The sequence below is a fragment of the Myiozetetes cayanensis genome, unplaced genomic scaffold, assembly GCF_022539395.1.
Source record: "Myiozetetes cayanensis isolate MyiCay16 unplaced genomic scaffold, myiCay2020 scf14, whole genome shotgun sequence".
Taxonomy (NCBI): Eukaryota; Metazoa; Chordata; class Aves; order Passeriformes; family Tyrannidae; genus Myiozetetes; species Myiozetetes cayanensis.
This window is the reverse complement of record NW_026087048.1, coordinates 10,997,842-11,012,423: the sequence shown is the minus strand read 5'-3', so window position 1 is coordinate 11,012,423 and position 14,582 is coordinate 10,997,842. Positions and strand designations below refer to the sequence as shown.

Here is a 14,582-nt window from a genome sequence, read left to right as displayed (position 1 = left end):
GGAACATTGATTTGGTTTTTCATTTATCAGCAGGAAAATTTGCTTTTTCTTCTCCATGCTTTCCAAGCATCTTTACCATGGCTTGATGGAAGAACTGTCTGCAGAATGTTTAAGAATTTTTAGCTGGCCAAACCTGAACAGAGTTCTTACCTTAGCAACTCATTTATCCTCCGCAGTCTATACACAAGAGGGAAAGAGAGCTGCATCCTTGCGTGTCCCTGGGATGAGTTTTCTTTGGAGCTCTAATATGTGATTATCTTCACTGCAGACTAGAAACATTATTCACTCACTGTGTTGGGACAAAAGAAAGTAAAAATGTGTAGTTGCAATCAGACATTTCAGTTCTGTATTGAGTTACTTTGAGAGTTGCTATTTTGACATAAGCAATACATTGTTGCATGGGTGTGCATATAAAGTGTAGAGTTTCCTTTTGGAAGAAATTGGCACACGTCCTGCTCCTTTCTGATTTAAGGTCACTAAATAAGGTACTAGAAAGAGCTATTTCTATCTGAGATGAAAAGCAAATAGGCATTTAAAAAAAAAAAAAAAAAAAAAAAAAGGGCAGCTCCACCTCTCTAGTAAGTATTCTAGAAGTAAGGCTGGTTTGGGGAGCTGATAGAGGTATGGGAGGTAAGACAGCACATAGGATTATTCTGGACAGACTCAGATCAGAGTCCACAGCTCCTGTACTCAGAGATTTTATATTACATTTTTCTGAATGGAATTTAAACTGAAATTAGGTATCAATTTAAAAGGATACAAAATCCTATTTCATGTGAAAGTGAAAGTGAGCTGTTTGGCCACATGTCTATACTGAAGGTGGCTGCACTGGCAACCCTGTCACTGATTTCAGTACTTCAGGAACACATAACAGCACTGAGCGCAGTGCAGGCTAATCATCTAAATGTTTATTTGGCTTTTTGGATTTTTTTATTATTATTATTAGTCTGCTACTAATACTTGCAGTTAATGATTTTACAGCAATGCTTTCACCAGCAGGGAAGTGCTTATCCTTTTTTATGACCCAGAGTGACAAACTTTATTGACTTACATACTAGCAACAGCAGCATTTGGGTACCAGACCCACATCTGGGGATACCATAAACAGCAAGAGTCTTCTTGGTCCTGTTCCAGCCCAGGAACAGGTGCTAGAAGAAGGATTTATTTGTCTTATTTCTCTGCCATTACCAGCCCTTGCAGACTGGAAGTGCTCTCTATGGTCCATCTACTCCCTCCCCAAAATGTGACCTTTCAGTCTTTACCCATCTATTTCCTTCTTCATCAGCAGGAACTGCCTGTGGCCAGGTGCTTTCCTTGGGACTCGGAGAAGCACCCAGCCAGCGCTGCCTCCCTAAACCCAAAGAGGACAGTTGCCATCTTGAATGTGGGAGTGGTAGGGGAATCCACTGCTACAGTTTCAGCCAGACCTGCAGAAAAACCTGTCCTAAGCTTTTCTACTTGTAGGCCACCTTGCAGGTGCCTTTCTAATTTTGCTCCACTAGACGATACTTCGCTGTAACAAATGTCGATAATAATTGATGTCTGCACATTACAACTGAACAGGTAACATTATGGTTAAAGCAGCACTATTTGGGATTTGTGAGCTCCTAGTGCTTCCCTTCCACAGGGGTGGACATTTGTAGAAACCAGCATCATCTGGCAAGTGCCAGATCTCAAACACCCTGTGAGGGGAAGCCCCGTTGTGCAGCTCCGAGGTCCGTGGTTTGGTGGCCGTGGGTTTTAGTTTTAGGCTGGGAAGGCAGGTGGAGGGGCTGGTGGTGGGGAAGAGGTTGGGTACAGAAACTGGGAGAACGCTGTGCCTGGGAGCCAGGCCCTTGCCTAGGGTTTGCTCAGGACCGGGTCCTGGTGGCACGGGGAGGGCTCAAGAGGGGTCTGCAGGCACCGTGCTGGGCCTGGGCCTCCAGGACAAGGGGGGACAGGGCATTCCCAGGCCTAAAGGCCCAGAGCCTTCGGCCGGGAGAAGCGGACGCCCTGCTGCAAACACCGGCCGGCTTGTCATCGCCGCCCAGCCTCCATGTCGGGCGCGCATAAAGAACCATGTCATGCTTCAGCGAGGAAGGGAGGGCCGGGCGGGACTGGAGCGCTCTCTGCTCTCCTATTTTCATAGAAACCGATCTGTGTACCTAGAAAATAACAGGAAGGGAAAGCGCGGGGGAGGCGCGGGCGGGTTGGGGAGGGGGTTGGGGGTGGGGATAAGAAGATCCTGTTTTCGGTCGCTGCCCGAGGAGTAATTCGGCGGAGCCGGCTCCATATTCCCGGGGCCGCGGCGGCTGCGGCGGGGATGGAGCGGGCGGCGCGGGCGGCGTAGCCCAGCGCGCACGGGGGCCGCGGGCAGCGCCGCGCCCGCCGCCGCCGCCGCGGGGCGAGGGCTCCCCGGCCGCCCCCGCCCGGCCAGCCCCGCTCCCTGGTACCGGGGGCTGCTGGGGTTGTGTCCAAGGCCTCCCCCTCCCCCGCGTACACACTCACACACACAGACACACGCACACACACACACTCACACACACACACACCCCATCTCCTCCTGCCGCCGCCGCCGCCGCCGCCGGAGAGATCGGGGATCGCCCGCGGCCCGGCCCCGCTCCCGGCTGCGCCCGTGCCCGGGCGCATCGCACCCGCAGGGCTCGCCCGGCTGCCCCCGGGGCGGCGTGCGCGGGGCGGGGGTGCGGGAGGGCGGGGGACACACGGCGGCTCCCGCGGCGGCTCCCGATGGCTCGTCCGCGGCCCCGAGAATACAAGGCTGGAGACCTGGTGTTCGCCAAAATGAAGGGGTACCCGCACTGGCCGGCCCGGGTGAGTACCGCGGCGGGGGCGCCCGGCCCCGCGCCGCCGCCCCCCTCGCCCCGCACCGCCGGGCGGGCACGGCCGGGCCGCGGCCACGGAGCCGCCGCAGGGCCCGGCCCCGGCCCCGCCGGACGGGGGGCCGCGGTGCGCGCCCACCCCGCTATTATTGTGCATCTTTTCTTTGATCTGCAGATTGCTCCCCGGCCCCCCGGGAGGAGGAGGAGGAGGAGGAGGAGGAGGAGGGAGAAGAGGGAGAGGAGGGAGGGAGGGGGGCGAGCGCGGGCTGTACCTGGGTTGTTATCGCGGGGAGGAGGCTTGGGGAGCCGGCAGCCCTGCCCGCATGACAACGATGCTGTTTATTATACGCCCTCCCTCGCCCCGGCCCCCGGCTCCCCCCGGGGGCAGAGGGGCCCCCGCGGCCCGGGGCAGGGCAGGGCAGCGCGGCCGCCGCCCCCAGCCCGGCGCGGCCCAGGGACCGGCGGGGACAGCGCTGCGGGCCCGGGACCCGCGGGGGAAGGGGCACGGGCTGGGGCAGGGACAGGTGTGCAGGGGGAGAGAGCCGGGGTCAGGCTGCGGCAGTCCCCGGGGCCGGTGGGCGCGGGAGGCTCAGCTCGGCTCGGTGAGTGAAGAGGGGTCTGGCTCTGTGGCAGCCCCCCAGCCCAGCTGCCACCCGTCCGCACCCGCGCTTTTTGGGTGTCGGACCTCCCGCCGCACCTTGTCCTCTACTGGGTTGACTTTCTTTCATAGGCCTTTGTCATTTTTTGTTTTATGCTGCCATGATACAACTGAGGTGCAAAGGCATCGTGGGCATTTGGCGGTCAGATAAGGGCTGGATTGTGTTTAAACAGCTACTTCTGGTGCTGCTACAATAACACGGGGCAGAGCTTTTTCCAGGGAATCTGTTACCGTGGCACACTTACACTGCCGGTCCCTTCCCTCCTCTTTGGTCACTGCTGTGTAAACTCACTGAGTAACACGTGTTGTGGGAACTCTTGGCAGGCATCAACCAGTGAGTCTGTATTTACTTGTCTTCTTCAGTCTTCCTGGGATGATTGGGTAGTGCTTCATGCCATCATTCTCTAGTCAAGGAAAGTTGCTGGTCTATACAGACTGTAAAGAAGATAGTGAAGTGTTGGATGCAGGGAAACAGAGAGGAGCAGGGTAAAGATGGAATGACGTTTAGCATTACCCTTGACAAGAGAGCCCTGGAAAAGGATGGGTGTAAGTGCTGGAAAGGTGTCCTGAGCAGAATTGAGGAAGCAGGAGAAGTGGTGTTGAACAGCAGACTCTGTATAAGGAGGGAAGGCCAGCACCGCAAGCTTAAGCAAAGGTTGGTGAAAAAAAAGAGTAGCGAGAGGGTGCTAAATATCTAGAAGCCTGTAAATAAGGTGGTGCATTCAATTATTTTGGCAGAGCAGGCTAAAATTAGCATGCAAAAGGCCGAACATAATCAACAACGGGTTGTGGTTTTATAATTCTATCATTATACCAGTCGGTGGATATACTACCTAAAAAATGGCAATTTATGTCAGCAGAACAGCATGAGCCACTGAAAATTGACTTCTTTCCTACCTCTGTCATGGTTTAATTTACTGTGAAAATTTTAATGTGAACAGTTGAGACCATTACCACGTTGAAGCATGTTAATCCCTTTCCTTTTTGAGCCTTTGTAAAACTCCCATTTGTTTACTCAGAAGCAGAACGGGGCCTTTTGTTTTAATGGCATTTTCTTTCCTTTCAAAAAATCATTATATGCTATGCAGCTGGTCATAGCCTTTGACTGGGTTGCTAAATAGATATCTGAATGGCAGTAATATCCAACAAAGTGCATCTTCACTAGGAAAAAACAGGTGTGCTGTTCACATTGCTCACTTCCTTTGTGCAGACTAACAGGATGTAAAGTTCAAGTGAAGACGAAGCAGTCTGTAGTTTTAACATGACTTAGCAAGTAGAGGCAGAAACTGTAGAGAGCCCTGAGTCTACCACTGGGTGGGAAGACAGCTGTCAGGCCAGGGGACCATTGGTACTGGGTGTTAGTTCACCAGAGTATCAAGAGGCACAGAATGTGCTCCTGTAACTTGTGAAGGGGTTACACACAACTTCCTGGTAGATCAGACTGATGTCTACCTGACCTAATACTATCATGCTGTCTTTACTAAGACTTTTCTTCATCTTGGTTGCCAAGGTTTGCCTGATGCACGCTTTCTTAAGTGAAGGAAAAACCTACTGAGGACATCAGTCTGTATTTTGTTTCCCAAAAACCATTATTGCGTACAAGTAAGGAGGAAATAAATATTTGAGTTAAGAATGCAACTCAGATACCCTGATTAACTGAATGCCTTTTATCCAGGGGATTCACTTGTTTCCAGATCCTTGAGTGGTTTCTAGCTACTTCTTTATTCATTATGCAATTAGGGTGTTTGATCTTTGTATTCTCATAAAAACTTACATATTTCATGCTTATATAGTAGCTTAATAATAAGAGTAACAATACATTTAAATGGCAGTGTTATTGCCCCTACCAAATGGTGTTTGGCATCTCTGAGACCTTTGGCATGAATTTCCTGTCTGGGGACAAACTTCTTAAACTGTGTTTAATAAACCCGAGAAGTGTTACAGCAGGACAGAAGTGCTCTGCCTGCCCTTTAATGAAACACACACACACAGAACTGGCCTGGCACAGAATCCACAGTGTATTTTTGTGTGCATGGGTAGTGTCATACAGAGCAGAAGCGGCAGCAGTGCAGAGCTGGGCCCAGCTCAGGGACTCCTGTCTCTCACTAGGTGGGCTCTCACCCGTGGGCTCAGCCAGCTCCACATGACCCAGCACAGCAGACAAACCCAGCACAGGCAGCAGTCTCTAGTCCTACACCATTAGCTTCCCAACCCCTCTCTTTGGAGGTATGTTGATCTAGAGTTCAACAAGAGCATGATCCGCAAGCCCGACTTCCATCCCTGTGAGTAAAGAGAAAAACCAGGCAGAAAGTGCCTAGGTAGTGATGATGTGCCAGGGGATTTGATATGCCTAGATAGTGATGATATGCCAGGGGACCATTGGAAAATTTTTTCTAATAACTGATGGTGTGTTATAGCAGTCAAACTGCATTTAAAGTTTCTTTGTGGGTTGGTCTTGAATTAATTTTAAAGGGACCAAATTTGCCACGCTTGGCCAAAGTGGTAATGTCCAAGACTTGATGTCTGAAACATGTCACTTAGTTCTTATTGAGTGTGAGGGCTGCTTTTTGGTATCACATATTCCTGTGCAAAGCCAAAATTTCCTTTGGCTCTGACTGGAGGACAGGGTATAGGTTTAGGGTTTAGGCCCCAAGAATTGTATTGAAGTTTAATAATAATGGTAGATTAAATGCAGACAACAGTTTGGTTTAACATGATTTCTCTATTAGTCTGTGATGTCTGTTGTCTTCAGATGCTCATCAGAAATGCAGAATAAATACCAACTGGCCAGGTCATCAGTTGCTGTAATCCAGCAAATAAACAATTGTGTATCCAGAGTGCCTACAAAACTAAAGGGAAGATGCCATTGTGGTTAAAATGTAGAAAATAAGAATTCAATTCATTGTACATTTTTGAGTGGTCTTTGCCTTTGAAGCACTAAATCCCAGTGTCTTACTTCTTTGTTTATAAAAGACAGTTAACAACACTTTTCCCTTTAAAAAGGTGTTGTAGAGTGGAGACAAAATCACTAATGTTTACGAGTTGCTTGGCTACTGCTGTGATAGGAGCTGTATTAGCACACATAGACAGAAAAATCTCTCTCTTCAGATACCCTAGTTTATCTAGGATAGATGTCCTGGTTTATTGAGAAATTGCCTCTTGAATAGTCACTCAGATGAGATAATAGGGAAAAACTAGTGGTAGATTCAGAAAGATCAATAATGGTGTTTGTTTTATGAGTGACCCTGAAGAAACAATAGGCACTTAGTTGCTGAAATTAGCTGCTGATTTAAAAATAGGAAGGAAGCTGTTAATACAACTGTAGAGAGCAAAGAAAAAGTCTGTAATGACCTCAATAAAATAAGAACATGCCCAAATAAGTGGCTGGTGCCATTATTATACAGAAATCTAGGATTGTACAGCTGGAGAGACAAGAACTATATTTGGGTAAACACAAGTAGTTTGTGGAGGGATGGTAAAATTGGTTTAGGACAATATAAGAGATCCAAGCAGGTAAAACAACGTATTTTAGTGTCAAACATGTGAATGTTTAAAGCTGTTTAGAACATTTTGCATTGAGAGGACAACATAGCCTTTAAAGTGTTGGTGTCACACTAACTAATTATGAAGGTGCATTTACTGTCTTTCAGGGCTAGTTTTCTATTTTCTGGACTTCTGTTTGTCTTGTCCCATTGTTTTATTGCTACTCTGAATTAACACATACTTGAACTCCAAATTTTCTAGTTAGCTAACAATCCTCATATGAATGTCACTATTAAAAAGCATCTGCCAATAGCAATGGCAGAACGGTATTCGGGGCTCTTCGATGTGTTGGAGTTGCAAATGGATGTGAAATTCTCAGTATATTGCTTAGAGTAATACATAGTAAAAGCTGTCATTTTAATGGGAACTAGTGTCTGTGGTGGGCTGAGCATCATAAATGTAATGATTACATGATAGTTTTTAGCTGAGTGCCTATTTTCAGTATTGTTGACTATGTCCTCCATCCGACAAGGCACGAAAGCAAGGCACTTGAAAGTATGAACTAAAATAATTCCAGGGAAGGGTTTAAAGCTCGGCTCATTCTGTTCAGTGAAGTATGGCTGGAGCTAATGGGTGAAGCAGTAGGTGTAGGACCAAGGCCCATCTTGTGAGATAATTTGGTAAAGTACAAGGTATTTAACCAGGTACAGCTTTGGTCTGTTATAATTGCAAATATGACAGCTTGAAAATATCAAAATCTCAAACACATCATAGAAGAAAGGTTCGGCATTTTAAGTGTTTGATATTTAAAACAGACCATTTATTTTTGTATTAGTGTAAGGATATGGTAAGGTGAGTCTTTCCCTGGCAGGGTTTATCTTTTTTGGCAAAGAATGACAGACAAAAATCATATTAGATCCAGAAAACTTCAAAGGGTCCATCGGGAATAGACAACAGATCTTTCTCTGTGTTTTTCTGCCAAAACTCAGCCTGCAGTCTTTTGAGCTTTTCTCTTTGGCCATTTGGGACCTGTCCAGTCCTTCACCATGTGCTTTTCTCCTTTTTCCCTTTTGGTTGCTCTGGTTTATGACCTCACTTTTGCCGTGTTACTAAATATGAGCCTCCTGTGACTTCTCCTTTACCAACTCAGGACTTCTTCAGTCTCTCTCCCTTTTTAATTATGTACCTCACTCATACATCAGTCCTCAGAGACCTGCAAGCAATTTTTCATGGCAGTCTCTGTTTGTTCCTTTCTGAGATGAGACATGATTTGCTGATTACTGCAAAGGTCTGTCTTATCCTGGGAACTGATGGTGAGGTCGTGGCTTCTTCAAGCAGCACTCCCATGACTTCTGCTGTGGTGCATCAGAAAGGAGCACATTTAAGGCAATGAGTCCTTTACAGAATTATTTTTACTTTCTAAACCTTCTGCACCAGGTTGACACATGTTGCTTAGACAGCATTTAAACTGTTATTTGCAGATGCCTGGTCATATTCTAGAGTAAGTGTGAGTGCCTTTTCCATGACTTCATCAGCTCATTGAGTACTAATTCCTTCATTTCCTAAAACAAAAGTAACAGGAGGTGAAGCATGAATTCTCCCAGTGTTCGGAGAGTAGGGAACTTCAGCAGCTGATGGTCCTTCTCTATCCTCCTGCATTCAGTTTTAAGTGTGAATTAAAAAAAGATTTCGTGTGAGGATTGTAGCCTAAAATGTTGTAATTTTTATATATAAAGTTGAACCACAGCTTATGGTAAAACCTTTCCAGTTGCTCTTGTTTGGCAAATGAATCATTTTGGGGCCAAGATGTTCTATGTTTGTTGTTAGCACGGCAGGGGTATATGGGAAAACATCTTTAAAACTGAGTTCTTTAAATATCTCTGTTGTGTTTTTTTCCTCTTTAATTAGTTTAAATAACTAGCCCCAAATGTGCAAGTCCAATCTTTTTGTGTAAATGACAATAGATGAATACATTTTCTCCTGCAGTGTCACGATTTTAAGTCCAAATGAAGCTAACCCAGAATAAAGACAGTTGTCTCACAAGTTCTGAGGCAATAAGAGCTGAAGTTTTTCATACCCTTACTGTACAGACTTCTTGTAAAAAATTTTCCTTGTTACTTTGAAGCCACTGAATAATTTTCATCAACGGATCTCATGGAAATCATTGGATACATGTTTTGGTTGGAGGAAGGGTGCTCTTTTCAGTGAAATCTGTGGCCTATCAAGTCAGTCTGTATATTCCTACTACAAAATAGGATAGGAGAGATATTAGTTTCCCCTTCATTAGTTGACCTCTTCTTTTTATTATTGTGTAAAGAACCTTTTAGGACCCCCAACTGGAATGAAGTTTTTGTAGACAGGAAAATGAGGACTGAGTTTTCAGTCTTTACTCTTTGTGTCCTGATTTTTCCCATCATAATATCGCATTAACAAGTCTTCCTGCATTTAGGGTAATAAAAATCTTGTAAGCAAGTGGTTGCCGACAGTAAGTATATATAATTGTCATTTGAGGATAGATGAAAGGGTTTCCTGATGATACTGGAGAAGTGATGACAATGTGGAGAGGTTGGACACTTTAACTGTTTGAAATGGTGGTGTCTGAGCAGTGAAGACCTTTCCACTGTGTGCCTGAGAGACAGACAGGAGAACGAGCCTGCCTGAGGCCTCTCGGTAATACTGTAATTTGAGTGATAAATATAGCAACAAACACTGGAAAGTAGTTTGTGTGGAGCAGGCAGGAAGAGGTCGTGGAGCCAGCTTTTTAAAGGTGTTAGGAATTAGCTGAACACCAGTACTTTCCTGTTCCTTTAGGTACTTTGGTAAAAGTCTGCCCTTGTGTGATCTGTATCTCTGCAAGGTCCGTGTGTGTGTACCCATCCCTGGTCTGTGCACAGGTACACGCTGCCATGGGAAAGATTAGATGCTTCAAACAGGAGTGGCACATTGCCATGGTAGGACATCGGTTGAGTCTGGACTCCAAGAGAGGCAGCATCACCAGAGAAAGGCCCAGTATTTCATCTGAAGCACAATAGGAGCAACAAGAATGAACAGTTATTTGAAAGATGCCAAGAAATATTTGGCGAATGAGAGTATCATGAGGTAAAGCTTCTAAACTTAAAGAAGGAAACAGATCCTTCTTCCTCCTCTTGGGAAGATCTCTGCAGTACTGGCTTTGCACATCTGAGATTGTTTCATCCATTTGTGCAGCAGCCAGTTCTAAACCTGATACCAAAACTGGACATAAACTGCAGATTCATTTCCAGTTTTCCTTTCTTCTACTCAGACTATTTGATACGACAGGCTTGATAATACTTTTGCCTGAAGGGTATATGAGACCTGGCATTGCAGGTTGGTTTTGTTTGTTTGTTTATATTAATTTTTTCTTCTAGAAAACAAAAGGTAAGAAATTTGAGTAAATACTGCAGCATCTTAACAAAACAGTGAAGTTCCCATGTTATGATGTAGTTCCTATTGCCCTGCTCTGAAGTTCCCCATCCTTCAAATGGTCTCAGGTCAACCCAAATATTATCCTTGGCATCATTGCTGCTCCGAAAAGACACATAATGTCCTTGAGTTTCAGAAGGATGTTATCTCTGCCTCCTGGCCTTTTGTAAAGCCCTGCTGAAACCTGAAAATGCCTTCAGAGTCAACATAAAGGGAGGAGATGACGTTGTACTGTGCGCTGGGCAGCACAGAGCCCAACATTAAAAAGGACAGGTGTCCATAGACTTTGGTCTCTACCTTAGAAAAGTACATTTAAATCTCTTTCAGCTTTCCATTAGGAGACTGAAAGGTTAATTAGCATACATCTGTAGCTCCTACAATGCAAACTGGAAACAACTGTTTATTTTGCCTTGCAGCAACGTGTAAAAAAACTAGAGAAAGGCTGTTTGCCAGCTCTGGTCTGGCTGCTTAAATAGAAGACATAATGTAACAAAAGGGGGAAAAACAGGCCAAGGAATATCATACACCAAAGAATTTCTTTAAGACCATCAGTTAACAAACCATCATACATTCAGGAGAGTAAATAGGGCCAGGGAGGAAGGAAACAATTCCAGACTGTAGGGACCTTACAAGTATCACTGTGGTGTCACCAATGTCAACTAGGAAACAGTGTGTCAGCCTTTAAAGTCGGTAACTTTGTCCTCCTTGGTCTTGGAAGGCACCTACCTGTGAAGCCACTTGCAACACAGAGAGTAAAACCACACTGAAGCAACAACTAGAAGAAACTTTTAACTCTGGGAGAGCTCAAGACACAATTGCACAATAATGCAAACCATTTCTGGGAATCAATCCCGTATCAGACTGGATTACTAAATGTACTAAATATAAGTACATATTGAAACTTAATAATAACATAGGGAGAGACCTTACAGAGATGTGTAGCATCAGTCTGGAGATGCAATCCAGGTGGGAGAAGCAGGAAAGTACAGATAGAGGAGCAAATGCTATAATTGCAAAGAACAGTTCTGTAGCTGCTGTTACTCCCTTGATAAGTTGACGTGTTTTGCATCCAAAGTCATTAAATTAAAGCAGCTCTTTTTTTGCTAGTTTTATTTCAGCTCTACAGGTCTTATATTTTACAATGTGAAAGGGATACTGTGAACCCCTTCTTTTAATTCCTGAAGGATGGGCTATTTTCCTCATCTGGAATCTCCTCCACATGAAGAAAACAAGAATCCAGGTCTCCATTCCTGGCTGTTACCCTAGTCCCTAACCTATTGTTTGGTAACTAGGAGGCAGTTCCTCCAGCTCCTTCTCCACTTATCTTTGGGAAAAGTTGAGAGGAAGGGCACTTATGGTTCACCTTCTCTATGGCACTACCAGTATCTTTTCTTGCAGCAGCTTGGGGTGGGAACAAGGGAGGGAGGCACTGATGGAGGAGTGTTTGGATTAACATGGGCCATGGGTTGGCTGTGCTGACAAAGCAACGTCAGGTGATGCCAGAAAGCAGAGCACTGTGTGTTGGAAGGGGGTTTGTATCCTTCCCTCTCTTGAGTTTTGCCTTTTCCTTTCCTACTCCTTGTGCAGAGACCACCCAAGCACGATGGCTATGGGGGGCTCCAGAGCCAGCAGGCACCCCACTGCAAAAGGGAAGCTGTCCATGCATGGCCTACCTTCCTTCTTTGGGATAGAATTTTTTACTCAACCCTGTATGTAAATCAATCCTGCCAGTCCCACTGATTGCTTTTGGTGTGTGCATTGCCCTAAATACCAGCATTTTTCTGTAGCTTCCTACAACATGTTCCCAGTCTGTATGGCCATGTCCTGCACAGAGCCTGGATCGCTCTCCTGGGTGCAGTTGCACCACGTGGGGTTCTCTGCCCGCTCCCTGGCAGGACCTGTGTTTGTGTATGGGCATTGCTGCAGATTGCCTTGACCTTTGCAGCACATTCGTTGTTCAAATGTATCTTGTGGTCCACTGCTGGCTTCCCGTAGGATTGCCGCTTCCAGCTTTCTCTGACATTGCCAATCCTTTTTCCCAGATGTGTTAGCCTTTTCCTTTTACAGACTGAGTTTCAGTTTACTTGCAGCTAATATTTCTCACAGACCCAGGACTGTGAGTCAGTTGTCACTGGGTTTACAATCACTGGGTGTAGGGAAGTCGTTGCATGTTTCTGCATACACACCTACAGGCATAAAAAACTGTCTTTGCCTGAATATCTGCAAAGGTTTCCACCTTGCTGTCCCAAATGCCTCTTCCAGAACGTGGAAAAAGGTGTTAAGGGAGGCAGATCCTGGTAGGGAATACACCTAAGCAAGGCATCTCATGCTAGGCATTGTGTCCTACTGTACTGGCATGTGTTTATCATCTTTTTCTTAAACTAATTAGTTGCTAGTTGGTTTTCAGCCCAGATGTCACAGTTTCCATCTGAGCCAGTGTAAATTTGTATTTCTGTAAGGATTCCTTCAGACACTATTATCTGGAATCCAATTAAGTAGCGTTCATTCAGGATTAATCACATATGGAAGTGTTTGCAGAACTGCGGTTCCTGTGTTCTTAGCAGTGCACCATTACTGCTGGGTTTCATTATCCCCCAGCAGGCACAGGCTTGGGCATTTCATGTGTTCTGGGAGTAACCCTGCACAGATCCTCTGCGTGGCTGGAGGCTTTCTGTCCTGGTTGTTATGGAACAGCAGAAGGAAGATGATACCTATCCCATTAGTTTGCTCTCTAAAGACCATGTCCCAAAGGCAATGAATGAGCTCAACTGCATAAAGATTCCTTGATTTCAATAAAACTGCTTACATGTGTGCTGCCGTGCCTGTAGAAACATAAAGTAGGACCAGAGCCTAAGGGAGGAGGCAGACATTCATCTTAAAAAAGAAAAAAATAAAAGATGACATTCCTTACTGCAGTGCCTCTCCAAATACCAGGGCTTTTGAAAGATACTAGTGGTGCAGCAAACTCAAAAGATAATTCTTTTCATATGGCGTCTGGATCAGGTGACTTGCATATGTGCACATTTTCAGGTACCCCCTTTTTCTGCTTTTTATCAGGAGTTCTTTTTCAAAATCTTGCTCTTCTGCAAATTTAAGTTTTCTTTGTCACAGTCAGAATTTCTATCACAGCTTGTAGAAGAAGGTAGTATTAAGTTAATAAAGTTATTAAGCCTTGAGGTTAGAATTTTAATGTCTGCAAAGATATATCACCAATAATAAGCTTGTTCTATCTGTTAATGTTTTGTTTTATTTGCATTTATTTGAGAGACTCTACTTGGGAGCGTTTTACTGTTTTTAAGGTAGTGGGTCAGTTTTGTGAACAGATTTTTTGAATTGGTACTTCTGGTAAAATGACAAGAACTCCTTGTTAAAATATGAAAACAGATTAAAGAAGATACATTTGTCAGATGGGGCTTTTCAGCATTAAAATGCTCTGAATGTTTTCTCCTTATCTTTTAGAAGATGCTTTATGCCATCTCCTGCCTTACAAATGAATGGATTCACCTGTGTATATAATTGCCATGTTATTGTGCTGGCTGGGATCTGATCATACAAAGACAATGGCTTTGTTTATGCTGCCAAACTGTATGCCCAGCTGTGCTTGCATGATCAGGCTTCTAGCTGTTAACTTTCTGGAAGCCCATAGTAATAAAGATTTTAGTGGCAATATGTTCAGAAGAAATGCCAGCTTCTTTAGCAGATGTGGGAGCAAAAATAACAATTTTTTAATGAGAAGCTTATACTTTTTCTGAGACATTTGCTGCTGGATGATGGTGTTAGTTCACTTGTTTGTCAAATGTCAGCAATGCAGCAACCTGGTGTAATGAGAGGGGTGTCAGGGTGGGTGTCAGGGTAGATTTATTGAAAAGAATGACATCATGAGTGCCACATGTGAGGCTGAATTGAGGATCTTGACAGGTAAAAGCAGTGTGAGCTAAAACTCTTTGGTTGTGGAGCATGGCTTGGACACATCATGTGTCATCACCAATGCATTAAACAGTAAAGGCAAGTGACAGACTTAAAATTTTGAATACTGACTGAAAGGTTTTTGGTTGGGTTTTGTTGATTTGTGTGAGGTGCATATAAACACTCAGTCTGGATACCAAGATAAATGTATATGTGCAGTGTTCCCTAATGTTCTTTCTAGCTCCAAATATGTGGATCACTAACCAAGTCCT

The 14,582-nt window shown here is 45.0% G+C and overlaps 1 protein-coding gene across 1 annotated transcript in view; it reads left to right on the top strand.

Moving 5' to 3' along the window:
* The first annotated feature begins 2,389 nt into the window (after positions 1-2,389).
* Positions 2,390-14,582, top strand: part of HDGFL3 (HDGF like 3) — a 37,997-nt gene continuing 25,804 nt past the window's right edge. Inside the window, exon 1 of the mRNA XM_050309940.1 lies at positions 2,390-2,811. Coding sequence (XP_050165897.1) covers positions 2,728-2,811 — 84 coding nt within the window. The 5' untranslated portion in view covers positions 2,390-2,727. The remainder of the gene's footprint in view (positions 2,812-14,582) is intronic.